The sequence below is a fragment of the Gossypium hirsutum genome, chromosome D09 (assembly GCF_007990345.1).
Source record: "Gossypium hirsutum isolate 1008001.06 chromosome D09, Gossypium_hirsutum_v2.1, whole genome shotgun sequence".
In the NCBI taxonomy this organism is placed as follows: Eukaryota; Viridiplantae; Streptophyta; class Magnoliopsida; order Malvales; family Malvaceae; genus Gossypium; species Gossypium hirsutum.
The window spans coordinates 51,586,184-51,606,855 of record NC_053445.1 but is presented as its reverse complement, the minus strand read 5'-3'; the positions used below and the strand labels follow the sequence as shown (position 1 = coordinate 51,606,855).

Genomic DNA, 20,672 nt, shown 5'->3' with positions numbered 1-20,672 from the left:
ATGCTAATGTTAAGTCATACTTCATCTTACTGGCATAATATTAATTGTCTTATATGTTACGTTAACTAATAATTTAAAAATTATAAAATATTTAAAAACTTAAAATAATTAAAAATAATTTAAAAAATCATACAATTTTAAAAATAAATAATATAAAGTACATGTAAATTGCCATGTTTAAAAAAGAATAATAAAAATTAAATTGAAAAAAATATACACATTAAAAATTAAGTTAGGCATTATACCATAAAAGTTTAACAGAAAAACAGAGGCTTAAGTAAACATTTAAATTTTAATCGTCAAATAAAAAGGAAAATAAAGATGTCCTGGTCCGGCCGGTTTAAATCGGGCATTAATCTTTCATTTTCATTTTAGAGAAAAAAAGTAAAAGAGGAAAAGAAAAAGAAAAGAAAAGGGAAGAAAAAGAATGAAAAAGCTTCCCGTTTTACTAAATATCCAAAATACCCCTGATCTAGTCTCTCTGTGTGTGTCAAATCACGCTTCTCATTTCCGATAACACCTTCTCTCTCCTTTCTTTCTCTCGCAAGTCCCTTCTTTAATCCTTCTTGATGGAGCTTCAGCGTTCGGAGGACCAGGGCCTCCCTGAACGGAAGGGGCAAAAACGGAAACTGGAGGAAGAAATTCAAGAGGACCGTGAAATCTCTCTCCCTACCGGCGACGCCCGCCGTGCCCTCTTGGCCGAAGTTACCGCTCAGGTTACCGTACTCGAATCCGCCTTCACTTGGCGCGAATCTGATCGCTCTGCTGCCAAGCGTGCCACTCACGTGCTCGCTGAGCTTGCCAAGAACGGTAAATTTTTTAAATCTTCAAGTTCCGAATTCCGATCTCGTTCTTTTTTATATCTCTTGGCTTTTTATTTGGGTTGGATTTTTACTGTTTTTGAATTTCAGGATTAACGCTAATGATCTTATTTTTGTGTTTCTTTTGTTTTTTTTTGTCGGCAGAGGAGGTTGTTAATGTGATCGTTGAAGGTGGTGCTGTTCCGGCTCTAGTGAAGCATCTGCAAGCGCCGCCATGCGAGGACGGCGACCGAAGCCCGAAGCCTTTCGAGCACGAGGTTGAAAAAGGAAGTGCTTTTGCATTGGGGCTGCTTGCCGTAAAGGTGATTTTGCTGAATGTTTCTCTATTATATATAAAAAATACTTGTTACTATTATTTTATATACTTCTGTTTAGTAGTTACTGTAATTTATGTTTTGAATTATTTATTGGAAGTTTACTTGTTTCGAGATATGCATTTTTTTTTTAAAATTTCCTTTCAGTAGCATTAGAAAATATCTGAGGTTCTTTATAAAATTTATTCTCTATTGAAAGTGTGTTAGATGATAGCACAAGTTAAACTTTGAGAAAGTTTGAGTTGGGCTAATATATAGGCTGTTATAGGAAGGGGGCCCCGGGGGGGGGGATGAATGATCTGTCATATAATGGTTTCTATTCATATTATCACTGAGAAGAAAATTCTACAGAGAATTAGGTTGTTGGTTTCATTGCTGAACAACTAATTCTTGTCTATGTATAGAGTCCGGTATATTTCTTGGCTTGCATGATTTATGTTCCTGCTATGAATGGTAATATGTTCACTCTGTTTGATCAATGAATCTGCTAAGTTGTTCATTGCCTTTATTGATAACAGCCAGAACATCAGCAACTTATAGTTGATTCTGGGGCTTTGTCGCATCTTGTGAACTTGTTGCGGCGTCACAAGGATAGTTCTATTTCTCGTGCTGTGATCAGTGTCATTAGAAGAGCAGCTGATGCTCTCACCAACCTTGCTCATGAGAATAGCAGCATTAAAACGCGTGTCAGGTTTGCTAAATTGTGCAGTTTTAACTAAGTTATTTTTCGTAGGTCCTTGTTTGTTCTAATAATTATCTTTGATTGGTTTCACAGAATGGAAGGTGGGATTCCACCTCTTGTTGAGTTGCTTGAATTTACTGATACTAAGGTGCAAAGAGCAGCTGCTGGCGCATTACGAACCCTAGCATTCAAAAATGATGAAAACAAGAATCAGGTAACAGATCTGCCTTTGGAAGTTGGATTGGATAAAATCATCTTCAATGCTGGTTAATGGAGTGAATACTATGGTTTTGCAGATTGTTGAATGCAATGCTCTACCTACTCTCATCTTAATGCTAAGATCAGAGGATGCTGCTATACACTATGAAGCGGTAGGATTCTTATTGTTTATGTTACTTGGACTAAGGAGAGAGGTGGTGGACATGGGTATATGTCCGTCACTAGTATGCTAACTTTTTTTTCAAGATTTCCATGTATTTGGAGATTCCTTGAAGGATTTTATCCTCACACCCATGTCTGCATATGTGTCAAACATGGGTACTTTAAGAAAATTCAAGAGTAGGAGCAACATATTTTAGCATAAGATGACCTTTAGGAAAATTCTATTGGGTTTGGCATCATTATACCAGCTGTTGGATCAAAAAGTTTCTCAAATGGCGTAGGTTGGTGTGATTGGCAATCTGGTGCATTCATCGCCAAACATAAAAAAAGAAGTTCTTGCTGCGGGGGCTCTGCAACCTGTCATTGGTTTGCTTAAGTATGTTTAATTTGGTTTCTTCTTTCTTTCACTTGTTTTCTTTTAACCTGGTTATTTGATACTTTGGGGCTGCTCTTTTGATCTGCAATTTATCCTGGTTTCTCATTTTTTATTAACTAACCTTTTATTGGGAAACAGCTCCTGCTGCTCAGAGAGCCAAAGGGAGGCAGCTTTATTGCTTGGACAATTTGCTGCAACTGATTCTGATTGCAAGGTGAAGACTGTACTTTCTCTTCATACTTAGCTTGTATTAAGATGCCTCTTCCTGGCTCTATTTGTCAGTTAGGGGATGCATGATGAATAAACGATTATTGGCTCTGGATTTACTGTCCTAATATTTGAATGAATTTAGCTTTATATGTGAGTGCCTCTGTCCTTGTGATGATTAGGACAAGCACTGGTCTTTGTGCCGTACATATAATTTCATTCTCTTCACCTTAATTTTTCATCATTTCTCCTTTTTTGACCTATGCTGCTTTGGATTTTGCAGGTTCATATTGTACAAAGGGGTGCTGTCCGACCCTTGATTGAAATGCTTCACTCTCCTGATGTACAGCTGAAAGAGATGTCGACCTTTGCTTTGGGGAGGTTGGCACAGGTTATTATTGTTATTTTCTCTGCTGTAAAATTCCAAGCTATTATTAGTGCTGTAAAAGATGCTTAATGGTTTTTGTCTGCTAATCTTGTTGATGCTTTCTGAGATAATAATGTGATTTCTTATCTCTACTCAAAATATTTGCATTTTAAATAAAATTAGTTTATGAGTTCCTGCCAGTTTCTAACACAAAATTTGTTGTATAATCTGTAAATCTAACTGCTTGTTCTCTTGGTTTTGCAATTGTTGTACATAGTGTAATTATCATGGCTTTGTGGGAATGTAGCCAATGTGCATCCCTTATTTTCCACTCTTTTAAGTATCCTGCCTCTCACAAGTTTCAGCATGCATGTTTGCATATAAATTTTTTCTGCATGATATCTTAAGAAACCTTGCTCCTCTGCATTGCACATAAGGGGCGCATTTTATTTGTGTTTCTCTTTGGTTTTCCTTGTTTGTGAGGTTTCTGTTTACTGTTGCTTCTGAGAAACTTTGCTAAATTTCCTTTCTTCATAAGCTGGAACTAGTAGATATCTCTGTCGCTAAAATATAGTTTTGATTGCAGGATACACACAATCAAGCTGGTATTGCGCATAGTGGTGGTTTGGTCCCTTTGTTGAAGCTTCTAGATTCGAAGAATGGATCTTTGCAACACAATGCTGCATTTGCTCTTTATGGTCTTGCAGATAATGAGGTATGGTAGTGTGTGATAGTTATCAACCTTAAAAAACTGCTTGGACTTAATTTTTGGGGTTGTGGTACACTGTGTTAATTAATATTCTTCTCTCCCATAGGATAATGTATCCGATTTTATTAGGGTGGGGGGTGTCCAACGGCTGCAAGATGGAGAGTTTATTGTTCAAGTATGTCAATCCTTTTAGATGTTACCTTTTGCGCTCTTAGTTTCCATGCTATTAGTTTCTTAGTTGCTGCTGCATAATATCCATAAGAAAACAAAGCTTTTCTAACTCTTTGCTGTGTTTTTATTTTTCCTTAACCGATTTAATATTATTGGTGATGGTACTTTTCAGGCAACAAAAGACTGTGTAGCCAAGACATTGAAAAGACTAGAAGAGAAGATTCATGGGCGAGTAAGCATTTTCGTTGCTTTAACTACCCTTTTCCTTTATTTATTTGGACTAAAGAAATGTCTTTCTTTTCAACGCCCTTTCTGTTTTAGGCCTTGTTAAATTTGTGTTTATAAACTCAGATTTTGGTTTATCTTTTGTAGGTTTTGAACCATTTGCTGTATCTGATGCGCGTAGCGGAGAAGCCAGTCCAAAGACGAGTGGCTTTGGCTCTAGCTTATCTTTGTTCCCCTGATGACCAGAGAACCATATTCATTGATAATAATGGTCATATTCTTTTCCCTTTCCTCAGTTACTCATATTCTTTATTATGTGCAATTATAAGTAGCATACTCCATTAATGGAGCACAAATGTTTTGTTGCCCTGAGAGGCTGATTTTGCTGTGTTTTCTTGCAGGACTTGAACTGCTTCTTGGGCTTCTTGGTTCTACTAGCACTAAGCAGCAACTTGATGGTGCTGTAGCTCTGTACAAGTTGTCCAACAAAGCTATGACGCTTTCTCCTATGGATGCAGCTCCCCCTTCTCCAACACCACAGGTTAGTTTGTAAAGTTATTTAGTCTATGTCATGCATTTCCATTGCCTGAATTTACGTCATTCGAAGAAAATGGTGTTTTGTATGGCCATATCCTGTTCCATAATTATTGCAAGGCTAGATCTATGATGGATTGGATTTAATATCATAACCTAAGGTTCATGGGTGGCATTGGACTAACCTTATGAACTTTCTATGTGGGTGTGACATCCTTACCAAATATGACGATGATGAAGTGGTTTTTTGTGGTGCATCTTATTGGATTATGCGTTTTAATTTGAAGACCTTGAGTTACGAACTGAAATGGAAATTAGGAGAACATGGGGTTTAAGAGCTTACCTATAGAAATTCTTATTCTTGCCTTTTCCAAATGCCTTTGTATAAGTGTTTCAAATTGTAAGGGTAGATCAACAACATTCTTGTAATTGGTATGAGGAGAATAGTTCCTACTTATGAAAGTTCTATGCAATTTCGTGTTATAACATGCAATTCTCATGCAGGTCTATTTGGGGGAGCAATATGTGAACAACGCTACATTGTCTGATGTTACCTTCCTAGTTGAAGGTTATACGATCTGCTTACCTAGTGTTCTGATTCTTGCTACGGGGAAATAGTCGGTGACATGTCAAAAATGGCCATTTGTTGTAACTAAGATAATTTATTTTATCTTGCAGGTAGACGGTTCTATGCTCACAGAATCTGTCTGCTTGCTTCTTCAGATGCATTTCGTGCTATGTTTGATGGCGGTTACCGGGTGAGTTCCCTTTTGCATCCTTTTAATGTTCAAGTTGTTTGTTTCTCCTCTTCTCAAGAGGGTTGAAGGCTACCTTCATCTGTGGCTTTGGGGTGAGAACTTCTATTCTAGTACCTTTAACAACTAGGAGACTCCATGTAGTATTGCTTTATCTTGCAGCTGATATTGAGATACAGTCCTTTATTTCTGATGATTCTGGGTGTCCTCCAAAATCATCTTTTTTTTTTGAACTTGGGCTTTTTCACTTGTAATTGGTGGCCTTCTATTTTTCTTTTTTAAAAAATGAGATTGCTCGTACTCTTATTATCACATTAGCTTTAAACTTCTAGCACTTAATTCAGGACAGAAATTATGTTGTCAAGCTACATGATCTTTTTTAAATTCCTCGTGTTGCAGGAAAAAGATGCAAGGGATATTGAAATTCCTAACATCAAATGGGAGGTTTTTGAGTTGATGATGAGGTAGGACAATTCTTTCTTTGGTCCAGATGTATATACATTGGATTTACATCGATTTTATTTACTCGATTTTATTCTTTGTACAGATTTATATATACTGGATCAGTAGATGTTACTTTGGATATTGCACAAGATCTGCTCAGAGCAGCTGATCAATATCTTTTGGAGGGACTTAAGCGACTTTGCGAATATACCATTGCACAGGTGAGCTGAAAAGGTTGTGTTTAGATATTTCAAATCCTTTTTTGGCCTTTAAATTGCGAATTGGAATCTGATTATTTATGTTTACATTGAAGGATATATCGCTTGAAAATGTTTCAAGCATGTATGAGCTGTCTGAAGCTTTTCATGCAATATCCTTGAGGCACACTTGCATTTTATTTATCTTGGAGCATTTTGATAAATTGAGTGCAAGACCCGGGTATGTACTTAAATCAACTTGCCATGTCCCTGCCCTTCATTAGTAATTGAATTGTATGTCAAAAGATCATATAGTATTGAGCATTGCATGTTTATTGTTTTGTCTACTTATTTCGTCAGTTGTTGGAAATTTCAGAAGGCCCTTGTTTGTGGCTTTTTCTTTTGCTTCATGAATATTTGCTGTAGAAGTAAAACGCTTATGCAACTGCTGAAAATTTCAATGCGTGCTGAATAAATTGCAGGCACTTGCATCTAATCCAGCGAATAGTTCCCGAGATTCGCAATTACTTTGCTAAAGCACTTACAAAACCTAACCCACATAAACTGCGGCTATAGAAGGCTGGGTCTTTTTAACTCCTGATCTCTAGCTAGGTTTGTTGTACAGAAAGTAGTCAGATCCGATCTCTTTGATGTTGTGGAGCCGATTGAAGGTTCTAATTGGTTATTTGTAGCGTGGTTCATAATCATTTGCATTTAGAGCAAATAGCATTAGTTTCTTCTTTGATTCATTTTTCTTAGATGTTTGGAGAATATCATGTATTGTGTTGGTTGTTACTACTTTCGGAGTCGGCCCTCATTGAAAATGCTTTTGTTAGGTTTGAGCAGTTGCTCGTTTCTTTTTATGCCAGAAATTCGAATGCATGCATGATTTTAATGTGTAAAAGCTGAGATCTGAGAATGATTGAACAAGGTTTCGTTGAATGAGACCTACCAGGCTTGTGCAATGTCAATGTAAACCGTCTTAGACTATGAACCAAAACTCATACGTCACAAACAGTTCTTGGTAGAGTTCGGAAATCGGAAACCTGCATTTTAATTGTGGTGAGTTTCAAATTTGGATACTCAATCCTGTTTTTACTGTGTTAAGGCTTTATTGATACTTTTTATATTTATTTTATTTTGAGATTATATTATTAGGTCAATTATAAATTTGTGGTGGCTTTACCAGTCGTTTAAATAAAATATAAGAAAATAATTTTATTTAATTGCAGTATTCAAAATAAGATCGATAAAATCATTATGAATTTTAATTATTTATTGTGAGAATTTTTTACATTTTAAATTTAGAAATTTAAGTCAAATAATCAACATTGTCAAATTTTTATTAAATTTAAGTTTATTATAAGTCAATTTTTTATTATACGATTATTAAATAAGTGGGTTTTTTTATTTAAATTTAATATATAAAATTTAATAATATTAATAATTGAATTAATAATTCAACTGAAGAAAATAAAGAGACTTAAATTATATATAACTAAAACTCATTCATGGAATAAAAATAAAAAATCGAGCTATCTTGATAGTGTGCGTTATTATTGGTGATTCTTGGCAATAAATCTTTACTTTCTTTTTTCATAACAAAGATCTTCGTAAGTAGGAAAAAAAAGCGTATAAAGAAGTACGGTGAGATTCCGTTTATAGAAAAGCCTATAATTTGAAGAAATTACAAAAAAAAAGTTTTTTTTAAAAAAAAATTTATATATATAAAAATCATTTTTATTTATCTTTTTAAGAGAATAAAAAACCAAAATGATGATGTGACTGAATTTTTTTTAAATAATTTAGTGACTAAAATGAAAATTTTTAAAATAATTTAATAATTAATTTATAACTTTTTTTTAATTAAACTATTTTAAAATTACTATTATTCTATGGTTTTTAGAAATCGACTTTATATATTTCCCTTTCATGCTTTCACTTGTCTCTATAAATCGTGCCATAGGGTGGGGTTTACACTCAAATCCACCGAGCAAAACCTTTAGCAAAAAGAATTGCTGTTTTCTCTTTTCATTTCACAACTTCCTTTCCTATAAACACTGCAAATTTTCACCAGTTTTAATATGGATTCCAATGTCAAAGAACTAGCCACCGAAGTTCTCCCTTATATCCGAGTTTACAAAGACGGCTCAGTTGACCGATTAGTCGATTCACCCATCGTCCCACCTTGTAATGAAGACCCTGAAACTGGGGTCTCATCTAAAGACATCGTTGTTTCAAAAAGCCCACCGATTTCAGCTAGAATTTACTTACCTAAACACGTCGAACAATCCCCAAAAGTTCCTCTGTTAGTCTATTTTCATGGCGGAGGCTTTTGCTTTGAATCAGCGTTCTCTTTTGTTGAAACCAAGTACATGAACAGGTTGGCTAAACAAGCCAACGTTGTTGTTATTTCGATCGAGTATAGGCTAGCCCCTGAACACCCTCTCCCTATTGGTTATGAAGATTGTTGGTCTGGCCTTCAATGGGTCGCTTCCCATTCTATTGATGGTGGTTTAAAAGATGAACCTTGGTTATCAACTTATGTTGATTTTGATCGACTTTATGTCGGTGGTGACAGTGCAGGGGCCAACCTTGCTCACGTTATACTACTGAGAGCTGGTTCAGAGGGTTTAAATGGTGTTAAAATCAAAGGAGCTTTTTTAACACATCCTTATTTTTGGGGTTCAAAGCCAATTGGGTCGGAGATTAAGAACAATGAAGAACGGGAGAAGCTAGCAACATGCATGATTTGGCACTTGGTGTACCCTGAAGCACCTGGTGGCATTGATAACCCAATGTTGAACCCAGTTGTTGCAGGGCGTCCGAGCTTGGCTGGATTAGGATGTTCAAGGCTGCTTATTAGTGTTGCAAAAGAGGATTTATTGAGAGACAGAGGGGTTTCATATTATCATGCAGTGAAGAAAAGTGGGTGGAAAGGTGAATTGATGGAGTTAGTAGATGTCGAAGGAGCAGATCATGCGTTTCATATTTTGGCTCATGAGTCTGAAACAGCTATGAAACTGATTCAAAAACTGGCTTCTTTCATTGTCTAATGGTGGGAAAAAATCAATTGAGCATGTAAACCTGTCTTTTTCTTGTTTTGTTGTGTTTGGTGATATTTTTACTGATAAAAGGAATTAGAGTTAAATATTTCTATGTAATTTTAAGGGAATCTGATGCTCCATTATCTCAGAATTGCTGGATTGTGTTAACAGAAATAATTATCCATAATTTCTCCTAATCCCTAAAACAGAAGAACCTATATTTTTTTACATTGATAATAATATCAATCCTAATCGAATTAAGAATCAATTGATACGTATATATAATCATAAAGAATATATATTAAAAAAGAATGTAATTAGAATTATGAGTATTCAAATTTAAAATAAAACAAATTTAAATATACTGAAAAATTTAAATTCAAGAATAAATTTGGAGGAAACAAATAATGAAATTTATATTGAATGATATTTTTATTATTTGCATGATAAATTTGTTATAATATAATTATAAGCAATGGTGTGTATGCATTAACTCAATTAAAAAATTATTAAAAAATTTATTACTTTTATGAGTAAGTCATATTTTATCTTTCTAAGGTGGTTTTATATGAAATTAATAAAATTCAACACAAAATAAAGTTGATTTGAACGTAAGATGTCGTACTTTTAGATACTTAATTTTAGCATTTTAACAAAAATTTTATTTATTTTTCACGTAAACTTTTAATTAATATATTTTTTTACGTAATTTATTTCACCCGTATCGTAAATGTGTTATAATCTTATATGATTAATTATTTGATATATTTCAAATAGAAATTTATATATCTAAGTACTAATTAAAAACTTGAACGCATAGTAATATTTAAACTTGATTTGTTTTTTTTGTATAAAATATATATATATAGTACCCTACCTAATTAAGGGTGAGTTTGGATGGGCGGTGCGTTTAGCTACAGTTAGTGTAAAAACAGCGGTGGCGGTGAGATTAGATACTGTAGCGGTACTGTAGAGTAAGACAAAAAGTAAGTTAAACGCACCGCACCGTGATCGATCGCCCATCCAAACGAAGCCTAAGTTTCAATAATTTTGTTTCCTTATATTAGATTTTTATATTTAAAAAGAACACGTGTCCTCTCAAATAATTTTCGCAGTTGTCCATTTTGGTTCAATTATTTATTTAATTCTTAAATAATATATGGACCCATTTAATTAATTTTTTTTCTTGGGTCAGATTATTTTATTAGGGCTGATTTATGTGAAAAAGCAAAATTAATTGAGAAATTACATTGTTTTTTTGTTGTTGAAAATTTTACTTTAAAAAAGAAAGAAAAATGTGTTCTACATAACATATTTTTATTGTTATATCAGTAAAAACATATTTTGAGGAAAGAACAAAAACACGTCCTACAAAATTTATTTAATTTTAGTTAGGTTAATTATTTTAATTTTAATTCTTAAATAATATTTGGACCGGGTCAGATTATTTTATTATACTGATTAAGAATTAAGATCGTAACAGTTGGCTTATGATGGTGAAGCCACTACTTTTGCTTTTCCATTTTTTAATACCATTGTCGTATTATTTGATAATACAAAAGGGGTGTTGGGTTAGGTTTAGGTGTGTCTTTAAAAAATTTACATTGACTCCATATATTTAAATTAAATAAATTTTAGGAGTTAGTGTATTTAAATATTGTTATCGGGTGTATTAACTTACCTCTTGCAGGGTAAGACAATCATTTCAATTTTATCAAAATCAAAACTAATAAAATTAATTAAATTATACCATATTATTATTAATTAAAAATCATTAAAAAAACATAAACTAAATACAAATAAATTAAATTTAAAACGAAGACTAAATCAAATTTAAAAAAAAAAAAACTACGAACAAAGGATCAAATTGAAGTAACTTTTAAACATAAGGGAGCTAAAACAAACTATTTAAAAAAAATAAAAAAATCTTATCATCCCAACATGAAAAAGGGGCGTATTTCCAAGTGCTTTTCCTTTTATTTTATTCTATTTCCTTAATTAAATAGAATTGTGTTTACTTTTTTTTCAATGAATTTTGGTTGCAGCCACAGTGGTCCACTATTATTAAATCCAACAAACGTGAAAAATCAGCGTCATTTTCTCTAGTAGACTATCTTGGGACAAGCTTTAGCATTAATAAGCTCACCAAACTTCTGTGCTGCAGCATTGAGTGTGGCTTCGCTTTTGCAGAATGCAACCCTAATATATCTCTTTTGATATTTGCAACTTTCATTTCCATGGAAAAATCCACGTCCTGGCACAACCACTACGCCTGCTTGCTGTATCAATTCCTCCACATATTCCACCTGCAAATAATGGAATTAAGCACCATGTTTTCTCAATTTAAGTTAAATGGTTAATTCTATTCTTAGAAGTCTTACCTCGGTTAGTGTTGTTGGTGGATTAGCATTTTTAGAGTTTAGGGCTATAAATAGTTTAAGAATTATATAAGTATATCAACTTAGTTCTTAAGTTGAGCGTTAAAAGTCAGTTTGGGTCTAGCATGGGATAGTTGAAACACATGGATCAATTGAAAACATGTGTGTAAGAATAGTTTGGATTTGATGTGTTAAGAAAAACTGACAATGTTAATAGTATTTAAGGTACTATTTCTTTCCCTTTTATTTTTAGGACGTTAGATTCAATAGATACATGTGTTTATAATTTGGCACATGAACCAAATTGGTGAAAGAAAAAAAGCTTAGGTATCAAATTAGGAAAACAAAATTGTCAAGTTCAGATATCAAATTGGATAAAAAAAAAGTTTAGGTACCACTTTAAAAGAAAGTGTCAAGTTCATGTACCAAATTGAATAGAAAAAAGTTTAACTATCAAATTAGGAAAAAAAGCTTAGGTACCAAATTAGGAAAAAAGTGTCAAGTTGAGGTACCAAATTGAACAAAAGAACAAAAGCTGAAGTACCAAATTAGGAAACAATATCAAGCTCTTCAAATATGACACTAATACTTAAATCACTCGGAAACTTTTAAAATCGATATAAAATCCAAGCTAATGCATTTAGATATACTTACATCAGAAAGCAAGCAATCCTTTGGAAGCTCTGCAAACAGAAATAAGGAACCCTGGGGCTTAAACTGAATCCGAAAACCGACCGAGCCGAGCAACTTCATACAGAAATCTCTTTTTAACTCGTATACCTGCTAATCAACATAGTGAACAATGAATCAAAGCAACGTTTAAATTGCATTCAACAAACAAGGAATCCATAATTTTGTTGGAAAAAAGAACCATTCTGCCTGAACCTACTCCTCTCAATGTTTCGAAGTATTCAATGGGGCTTCTAAAAGCAGTTAAGGCAGCTTCTTGGAAAGGTGCTGGAGCTGAATCAGTAATTCGGATATGAATGTTTTGGATTGCAGAAGCAGCAGAAGCTGGAGCAATAGCCCATCCAATTCTCCATCCTGAATAAACATAACTGTGACAACTCGAAATCCAAAATAACAACTAAACAGTAGGCAATATAAACATGCACTTAGCACTTTAAGAGTGGAATTAAATACTATGGCTAGCTTTTGTGTTTGGACCTGTAACACTAAAAGTTTTAGACAAGGATGATGTTATAATTGTCCGCTCCTGCATTCCTGGTAGTTTGGCAATGGTTTCATGCTTTTGGTTGTCATATGTTATGTATTCATATACCTGCAGAAAAACAATCAAGAACGAAAATGTAAATATAAACTCGTTACCATTTATTTCATTAATGCTTCACAAGTATAAACAAGTGTATACGTACTTCATCTGTTATAGCCACGCAATCCCATCGGCGACAACCTTCGGCAATAATTTCAAGCTCGTCTCTGGAGAAAACTTTGCCAGTTGGGTTGTGTGGACTGTGCCCTTCATATCAGAACACTTTTAGAACATATTAAGCAGCATTTGTTTCAAGTTACTAGTAAATAAATTTCCAAATCATATGCAAATCAAGTTAAGTCATGCCTACCCTCTGATGTGTTCATTTCCTCTTAGAGAAGGCAACAAAGAAAATTCAGTAAGAACTGATAATTGCACTAGACAATCCAAACTATGGGGCAAATTCTAAACTTCAAAACGTTTCAATTAAAACCTCGAACTTAATTATTGTTCCAATTAGGTCCTTTCGTCAATTTGAACATTGAACTTTAATGTGTTGAAAAATGGAATCGTGTCACAGTTAGATTGACGCAAGGACTTAATTGGTGTTTGAAACATTTGAAGTTTATGATCAATTTAGAATTTGGCCCGTAGTTTGAATACATATCATGCAATTAAGCCTAAAAAACTACTCATACTTCAGCCATTTATGTTCAATACTTCTTCACCTGGATTCTAACCTCAAAAACCTCAGCAGAAAGCAATTTTGGACATCTATAGGATCATACTTAACATTAAGATTAAGATCACCAGCATAAAAACATAAATGCAAGTCTGACAACTTCATAGCATCATATTTTGTCTTTAAAAGCCTGAAAAATTGACCTCTAATAAAGGTTTCAAGAGTGAATTTTAACGGTAAAACGAATAAACAAAGATCTGACCTGTTTAATACTATAGCCTTTGTTCTACTAGTGAAAGACCTCATCAATTTTTCAGGGTCCAAGGTCCATTGAGGCGGTTCAAGCGCCACATATACCTGCAAATGGCTTTTACACATAATATACAGCTAATGTTCTTAAAATTTCAGCTCTCATTAGGTGAAAATAAAATGCTTACGGGAATTCCTCCAGCCAGGGTTATACATCCTTCATAAGTTTCATAACAAGGATCAAACAACAACACTTCATCTCCTTGGTTTATAACTATCCATATAAACCCATAATTTACAATTATAGACAAAATGAACATAATAAAGGACAAAAAAAATCATTAATTGCAAAGAAAACCTACTGGAGAAAATTGCGGCTGCAAATGCTTCAGATTGTCCACAGCAAATAGCTATATCAGTCAAAGGGTTAACGTCTAAACCATGCGTTTTTTTCATTTTAAGAGCCAATTGATCGCAAATTCCCTGCACATGCCTTCAAATTACCAAAAGTTGTTAAAAGTTAGTACCCTTTTTTTTTTCTTTTGAAAAATGAAAACCTGAGGATGAAAAAAGAAAAAGAAGAAACTAAAACCTATACTGGTTGAAATCGTTATTAATGGCTGAAACAGCAGCTTCTTTGATACAAGGAGGAGCAGGGAAATCAGGGAAGCCCTCAGCAAGGTTAATGGCGTTGCATCTCTGAGCAAGCTGTGAGAGCTCTTGTATTGGAGAAGGAGTAAAATTCTTAGCAACGGAGGATAGCTTCCCTTCCATGGCGCTTTCTTGGCTGTTTTGCCAATGCTTCCACCTTATCTTCTGAGTTCGAATATACTTTTTGGTTAAGGATTAGGGTAAATTACTCTAAAATAGGATCCACTTCAAAAAAAATTTTCAATTTAATCACTCTAATTAATATAATTATTTGAACTAGTCATTACGTTAAAAATTTCATTAGTCCACTAACAGAAATTAAATGAAGACACATGAAATGTTTTTAATTTTGACTAAACCTTAGGGACCTTTATGTAATTAACCTAAATTTTTTCTTTCTTTCTCCTCTCGTTGTACCTCAGAAATGGATTAATTACAGAGAGAAAGAACAGAGAAAAAGAAGAAAAAAAAAACTTTCCCTGGGTATGGATAATTATCTCTTCTGGGTAGGTTGCTCTGCGGCCGATAGTATCCTCTTTTTACTCTGAGGAGGTGTCTCTTTAGTAACCAATTCCATGTTAAATTTCTTATGAACGAGCGGTGAAAGTGAAGCAGTTGCAGAATCCAAAAAAAAAAGAAAAAAAGAAAAGTAGGAGACTTCTTGTGCTGTATATTATTGGCATTTTATAAGAAGATGAAGCTTTGAAGCAACAAACTTTCTCTTATTCTCTTAAGCTTGTGCTGGAATTTCCTGAATTCTTCCAAATACTTTCAACCAAAAGAACACTGCAAAATTCAACGACACTTTGTATTTAAGAATTGATGGTAAATTATCCCCCAATTCCCCCTCCCCCCCCCCTTTTTAATTATAAACCAATATTGTGTTTTTCCTGATTTATCAATTTCCTTCCATAGTTTATGGCTCAAGTCTATATATATATATATATATTCAAATGCTCTATTCATTTCTTGCATAAATTTAACTCGTACTGGGAAAAGAAAAATAGATAGTGTTATATAGTTTATGGTTTTTCATTGATGAAATAATTTATTGCAAATCCTTGATTGAAACGATCAATCAATTTGGTAACAAGCTCTAGCTTGAAAGTTTCGTTCTCTGCTTCTTCTTCTTCTTTAATCGTAAGTAAGCGGTAGGTATAGAGAAAGAGAGAAAAAAAAGTGTTTTGGATTAATTAGATAGAGGTACTTAAGCTTTAACCAAAACTTAAAAAATGTCTCAATTGGCTAATATGTCATGTCAGCAATTCATCTGTGGATTAACGGAATGTTTAACCACAGCAGCTAATTCAAATAACTATTTTAATTAAATTGACTAAATTGAGAAATAAAATTTAAAGCGATAAAAATAAGATAAATTTTATTTTAAAGTGACTTTTGAGCCATCTGATAGGAAAATCGATCAACAAATCCTGCTCGAGGTCCTAAAACCGCTGAAGATGTAAGGCGTTACATGTTGTGAGTCATCTTGACGATCAAGAAACTATAAGTATATACAGTGCCGGGTCTGAATGCGCTTTGCCCCTTTTTCTTTTTCCGTCTCTGAAGTGAGTGAAGTCAAGTTTGCATCTGCAAAGCAATACACAAAAATCTATGTCTTTTAGAAAGACGATAGCGACTCCCTCTTCCCTCGAACAACCCAGAAAAAGTCATCTCACTTCGAACGACCATGGAAGCAGGCAACTCATTTAGTATGGTGCCTAAGACCCTCTACTTGAACTTGCTAAATGCACGTATTGTCGCGGAAAAGAACATGTAATTTACCTAAATATTATTATTTTTATATATAATATATAAATGGAAATTATTAATATTTTATGAAAATTGAATTAAATAGAAAATTTATGCATACGAAATCAAAGTTAATGTATTGCATTACATATTTTATCCATGTTAATGTATAACTTTAATATTTATCCTAAAAAAAGTTGTATGTGATTCAAATTTTAATTTTAAAAATAGGGTATAATAAAATATATTATTGTTTGATACATTGGTGAAGTTTTTAACTTTACAAACGAAGTAAAAAGTTTATAATGTTTCTCATTTAGTCAAGGTTTTTGTAATTGAATTGGTGATTAGATTAATTAGATTATTTATTTTTAATCCAATCAGTTCCAGTTCAACCATTAAACTATATATATATGTAAAACCCTTTAATTCTTTACTTCTACGACATATTTTTGAAAAAGACTCGTTCGAAGATTTCCTTGAAAAGATCTACCTGCATGGATGAGATGAAATTTATTAAATTTAATTCACCGAAGTTATCGATTTTCAAATTTGAAAAATCAATTAACTTGCGATGCATTTCTGGGTTGAAATGTCTTTTGCCGGATGGAAGATTTATCTTTTAACTTCAAAATGTACTTTGAATAACCTTATTCTAACTCTGAAGCTCAAGTTATGATCATTTTAATAAATATTGCGTAAGCATTAAAAAGGGGCAAATTTTAGCAGACGGTGCCACTACGGTTGGCGGCGAAATTGCTTTGGGAAAAAACGTACTAGTAGCTTATATGAGCCATGGGAAGGTTACAATTTTGAGGATGCAGTACTCATTAGCGAGCGTCTAGTATATGAAGATATTTATACTTCTTTTCACATACAAAAATATGAAATTCAAACTCATGTGACAAGCCAAGGTCTTGAAAGAATCACTAACGAAATACTGCACCTAGAAGCCCATTTACTCCGCAATTTAGACAAAAATGGAATTGTGATGCTGGGATCTTAGGTGGAGACCGGCGATATTTTAGTAGGGAAATTAACGTCTCAGGTGGCGAAAGAATCACCGTATGCTCCAGAAGATAGATTATTACGGGCCATACTTGGGATTCAGGTATCCATTTCAAAGGAAACTTGTCTAAAATTACCTATAGGTGGGAGGGGTCGAGTCATCGATGTGAGATGGGTCCAAAAAAAAAGGTTCTAATTATAATCTGGAAACGATTCGTGTATATATTTCACAGAAACGCGAAATCAAAGTAGGCGATAAAGTAGCTGAAAGGCATGGAAATAAAGGGATCAATTCAAAAATTTTACCTAGACAGGATATGCCTTATTTGCAAGACGGAAGACCTGTTGATATGGTCTTCAACCCATTAGGAGTACCTTCACGAATGAATGTAGGACAGCTATTTGAATGCTCGCTTGGGTTAGAAAGAAGTCTACTAGATAGACATTATTGAATAGCACCATTTGATGAGAGATATGAACAAGAGGCTTCGAGAAAATTAGTGTTTTCTGAATTATATCAAGCCAGTAAGCAAACAGAGAATCTATGGGTATTTGAACCCGAATATCCAGGAAAAAGCAGAATATTTGATGGAAGAACGGGAGACCCCTTTGAGCAACCTGTTATAATAAGAAAACCTTATATCTTGAAATTAATTCATCAAGTTGATGATAAAATACATGGGCGTTCCAGTGGACATTATGCACTTGTTACACAACAACCACTTAGAGGAAGGTCCAAGCAAGGAGGACAACAGGTAGGAGAAATGGAGGTTTGGGCTTTAGAGGGATTTGGTGTTGCTCATATTTTACAAGAAATGCTTACTTATAAATCTGATCATATTAGAGCTCGCTAAGAAGTACTTGGGACTATGATCATTGGAGGAACAATACCTAAACCCGAAGATGCTCCAAAATCTTTTCGATTGCTCGTCTGAGAATTACGATCTTTGGCTCTAGAACTGAATCATTTCCTTGTATCTGAGAAGAACTTCCAAATTAATAGGAAGGAAGCTTAATCGAAATGAATCATTATTTTTCTTATATGATGACTGATATAAACATCAACAACTCCGAATTGGATCAGTTTCTCCCCAACAAATAAGTGCTTGGGCCAAGAAAATCCTACCAAATGTAGAATACGTTGGAGAGGTGACAATACCCTATACTTTTCATTACAAAACCAATAAACCAGAAAAGGATGGATTATTTTGTGAAAGAATTTTTGGACCTATAAAAAGTGGAAGGTGTGCAAGAATAAAGGACGCGCACAATAACAAAACATTCAGGCACAGACTACTGAAGTAAGTCAAGAAGAATTGATGGTCGGAGCCTAATGCAAAGCACAGTTCGCAGAATCCTACGAACCCCCCTGCGTTTGCAAGAGATCTTAATGACATCTTCAGGACTCCAGTCATGACATGCCCCATGCATAAGGGGAAAACAAAGTAAGTTGCTAGTCACTAGTCCGTTGAGTCTCGCTTGATTAAAATTTATAAATTGCTTGTCTACTTAGCCTCCTTGATCATATTTTTAAAGATTCCTGGATTACTTCGGAATCTACTTGGATTAAGATGCATAAGATCATTTAGATGATTTGATACTTTAAACATTCGCTTAATGTTTGCTTTTACCGCGATACTTTAAACATTCGCTTAATGTTTGCTTTTACCGCTAATAACTAATTTATTGTATTTTTCATGTCCAGGGAGGATGCCCTGTGCCTTGCTAATAAGATGAAGAAAATCACAGTAGCAGATACGTTAGAGAATATGGAAGTGTTTATCTCGCCATTTTCAGTTCACAATGGTGATATTTGCAGTATCTATAAACTCAAGATTAGGCTTGTCAAACCTGGTCGATATTTCAAGAAGAGTGATATATCAGTAGAAGACTGTCAACACATTTTTAAGGTTCTGATTTTGAGGGAGTAGGAGGATGACATACAGAAACATATACTTTTGCTCTTCAGAATTAGTGGCATAAAAGATTTTATGCCAGATTCTCAACCGACTGCTTCAACTGATATAGATGAAAATGCGAAGGCAGAACTTGTGAGACTGAGCATGATGGTGGTGATGATACTGATGATGAGGAAAGAGGTGAGGATCTTGGTCTAGATGTACAAAAACAGAAACAGCAGACTACATATGAAATGGACTATGAAGATGACTCAGGAGGGGAACAATTGGAAAATGAAATTGACATGTCCAAGGATGAGAAGGTAGTTACTGAAAACAATATGATTAGATGAGATGACATGTGTGAGAGTTCTCATAGTACACCAAACCTAAAGAATATATCTATGCCTATGTCAAGGGAGAAAAACACCAGATAATGACATGGTAAACGAACCTCACGTTTTATTGGCTCAGGTACTTCCCCTTCGTTCTCTAGTAATTCATCATAGCATTGTGCCATTCATATGCATTCTTTTTAAGACTAGTGCTCCCTTTCTTCATGAAATAAATAGAAAATAGAGTTGACAGGACGGACATTTTCTTATTATACGCTGCAATAATTGAATAACATTCAAGCTTTTGCTTTCTAACCTTTGGTGGTAGTTTCCTGCTTTTTATTATACTTTATTTTCTGAGAAGTATGTTTTGTTGATCAATGCAACATTTGGCCTTTGTTGTCATAACATTGTGCAGATTGCTGAAAACGCCGCAAAGAAGGTTTATGTCCAGAGCTTTGGAAAGATTGATCGATGTCGAGTGACGGACTGCAGTGAGAATCAGGTGTTTTACTATGGGGAAGATCCAAAGAAAAGGAAGACTCAATCTGACAAGGAAAAAATACCAGCTCTGCACACTGCTGGAGTGGATTTAGGTGTGTTTCGGGAGATGGAAGATCAACTTGATGTTAGATATTTATACGCCAATGGAATTCATGCAATGCTTAATAGGTATGGAGTGGAAGCAGCCAGAGAAACCATAATTAGGGAGAAAAGTCACGTTTTCACATCTTACGGGATAGCTGTGGATATCCGGCACCTAACACTTTTATGACCCATACCGGAAGGTATCGACCTATGAGCAGACTTGGTGCTATAGCAGATTCAATAGCACCATTCAGCAAGATGTCTTTTGAGACGGCCTCTAAACTCATTGTTGAGGCAGCAAAACATGGGCTGCTGGACAACTTGGAAACACCATCGTCTAGAATCTGCCTTGGATTGCCAGCGAAAATGGGCACCGGATCTTTTGACTTGATGCACCAACTGGAGAGTTGATGTATGTATCTATATTAGTATTCTTGTTGTAGTTATGGTAATACTAATGTTTGTTTATCACAGTTTAGTGATACAAAATTGAAAATTGACTTAAAACCTAAATTAATTTTAAGTTTTTGTAGGTATTTACTTCATTTAATAATTTGTATAATATATCTTTTTGAAAAATCATTTCCACCATTAAAAGTTTATATACATTGCTTCTTCTTCTTCATCCTCTTAAGTGAGTGAGAATGAGGTTTTTCACATTAATAATACCAAAAAAAAAAAACAAAAATGG

At 34.1% G+C, this 20,672-nt stretch overlaps 3 protein-coding genes and 1 pseudogene across 4 annotated transcripts; 3 read left to right on the top strand and 1 right to left on the bottom strand.

The window, feature by feature from the left end:
• The first annotated feature begins 378 nt into the window (after nucleotides 1–378).
• On the top strand, nucleotides 379–7,270 carry LOC107928552 (ARM REPEAT PROTEIN INTERACTING WITH ABF2). 2 transcript variants are annotated; one of them, XM_016859807.2, is made up of 19 exons: nucleotides 379–810; nucleotides 966–1,123; nucleotides 1,654–1,826; nucleotides 1,911–2,031; nucleotides 2,114–2,188; nucleotides 2,480–2,574; nucleotides 2,713–2,788; nucleotides 3,065–3,172; nucleotides 3,735–3,863; nucleotides 3,964–4,032; nucleotides 4,201–4,260; nucleotides 4,401–4,524; nucleotides 4,655–4,794; nucleotides 5,292–5,355; nucleotides 5,466–5,545; nucleotides 5,942–6,006; nucleotides 6,090–6,207; nucleotides 6,300–6,424; nucleotides 6,666–7,270. In XM_016859807.2, the coding sequence occupies exons 1-19, from the start codon at nucleotides 570–572 to the stop codon at nucleotides 6,757–6,759; spliced, it is 2,115 nt and encodes a 704-aa protein (XP_016715296.2). In that variant the 5' UTR covers nucleotides 379–569; the 3' UTR covers nucleotides 6,760–7,270. The 2 variants fall into 2 exon arrangements, with proteins under 2 accessions (XP_016715296.2, XP_016715297.2); XM_016859808.2 differs by lacking the exon at nucleotides 3,964–4,032.
• An 866-nt stretch (nucleotides 7,271–8,136) lies between these two features.
• On the top strand, nucleotides 8,137–9,347 carry LOC121221013 (2-hydroxyisoflavanone dehydratase). The gene has a single exon (XM_041101325.1). The coding sequence runs from the start codon at nucleotides 8,268–8,270 to the stop codon at nucleotides 9,237–9,239; it is 972 nt and encodes a 323-aa protein (XP_040957259.1). The 5' UTR covers nucleotides 8,137–8,267; the 3' UTR covers nucleotides 9,240–9,347.
• A 1,838-nt stretch (nucleotides 9,348–11,185) lies between these two features.
• Nucleotides 11,186–15,323, bottom strand: LOC107893788 (kynurenine--oxoglutarate transaminase). The gene is made up of 9 exons (XM_041101324.1): nucleotides 14,345–15,323; nucleotides 14,115–14,245; nucleotides 13,941–14,026; nucleotides 13,766–13,860; nucleotides 12,985–13,081; nucleotides 12,776–12,890; nucleotides 12,498–12,652; nucleotides 12,263–12,388; nucleotides 11,186–11,536 (listed from the first exon to the last, which is right to left on the bottom strand). The coding sequence occupies exons 1-9, from the start codon at nucleotides 14,524–14,526 to the stop codon at nucleotides 11,333–11,335; spliced, it is 1,191 nt and encodes a 396-aa protein (XP_040957258.1). The 5' UTR covers nucleotides 14,527–15,323; the 3' UTR covers nucleotides 11,186–11,332.
• A 767-nt stretch (nucleotides 15,324–16,090) lies between these two features.
• Nucleotides 16,091–18,176, top strand: LOC121220789 (DNA-directed RNA polymerase subunit beta-like; annotated as a pseudogene).
• The last annotated feature ends 2,496 nt before the right edge of the window (nucleotides 18,177–20,672 follow it).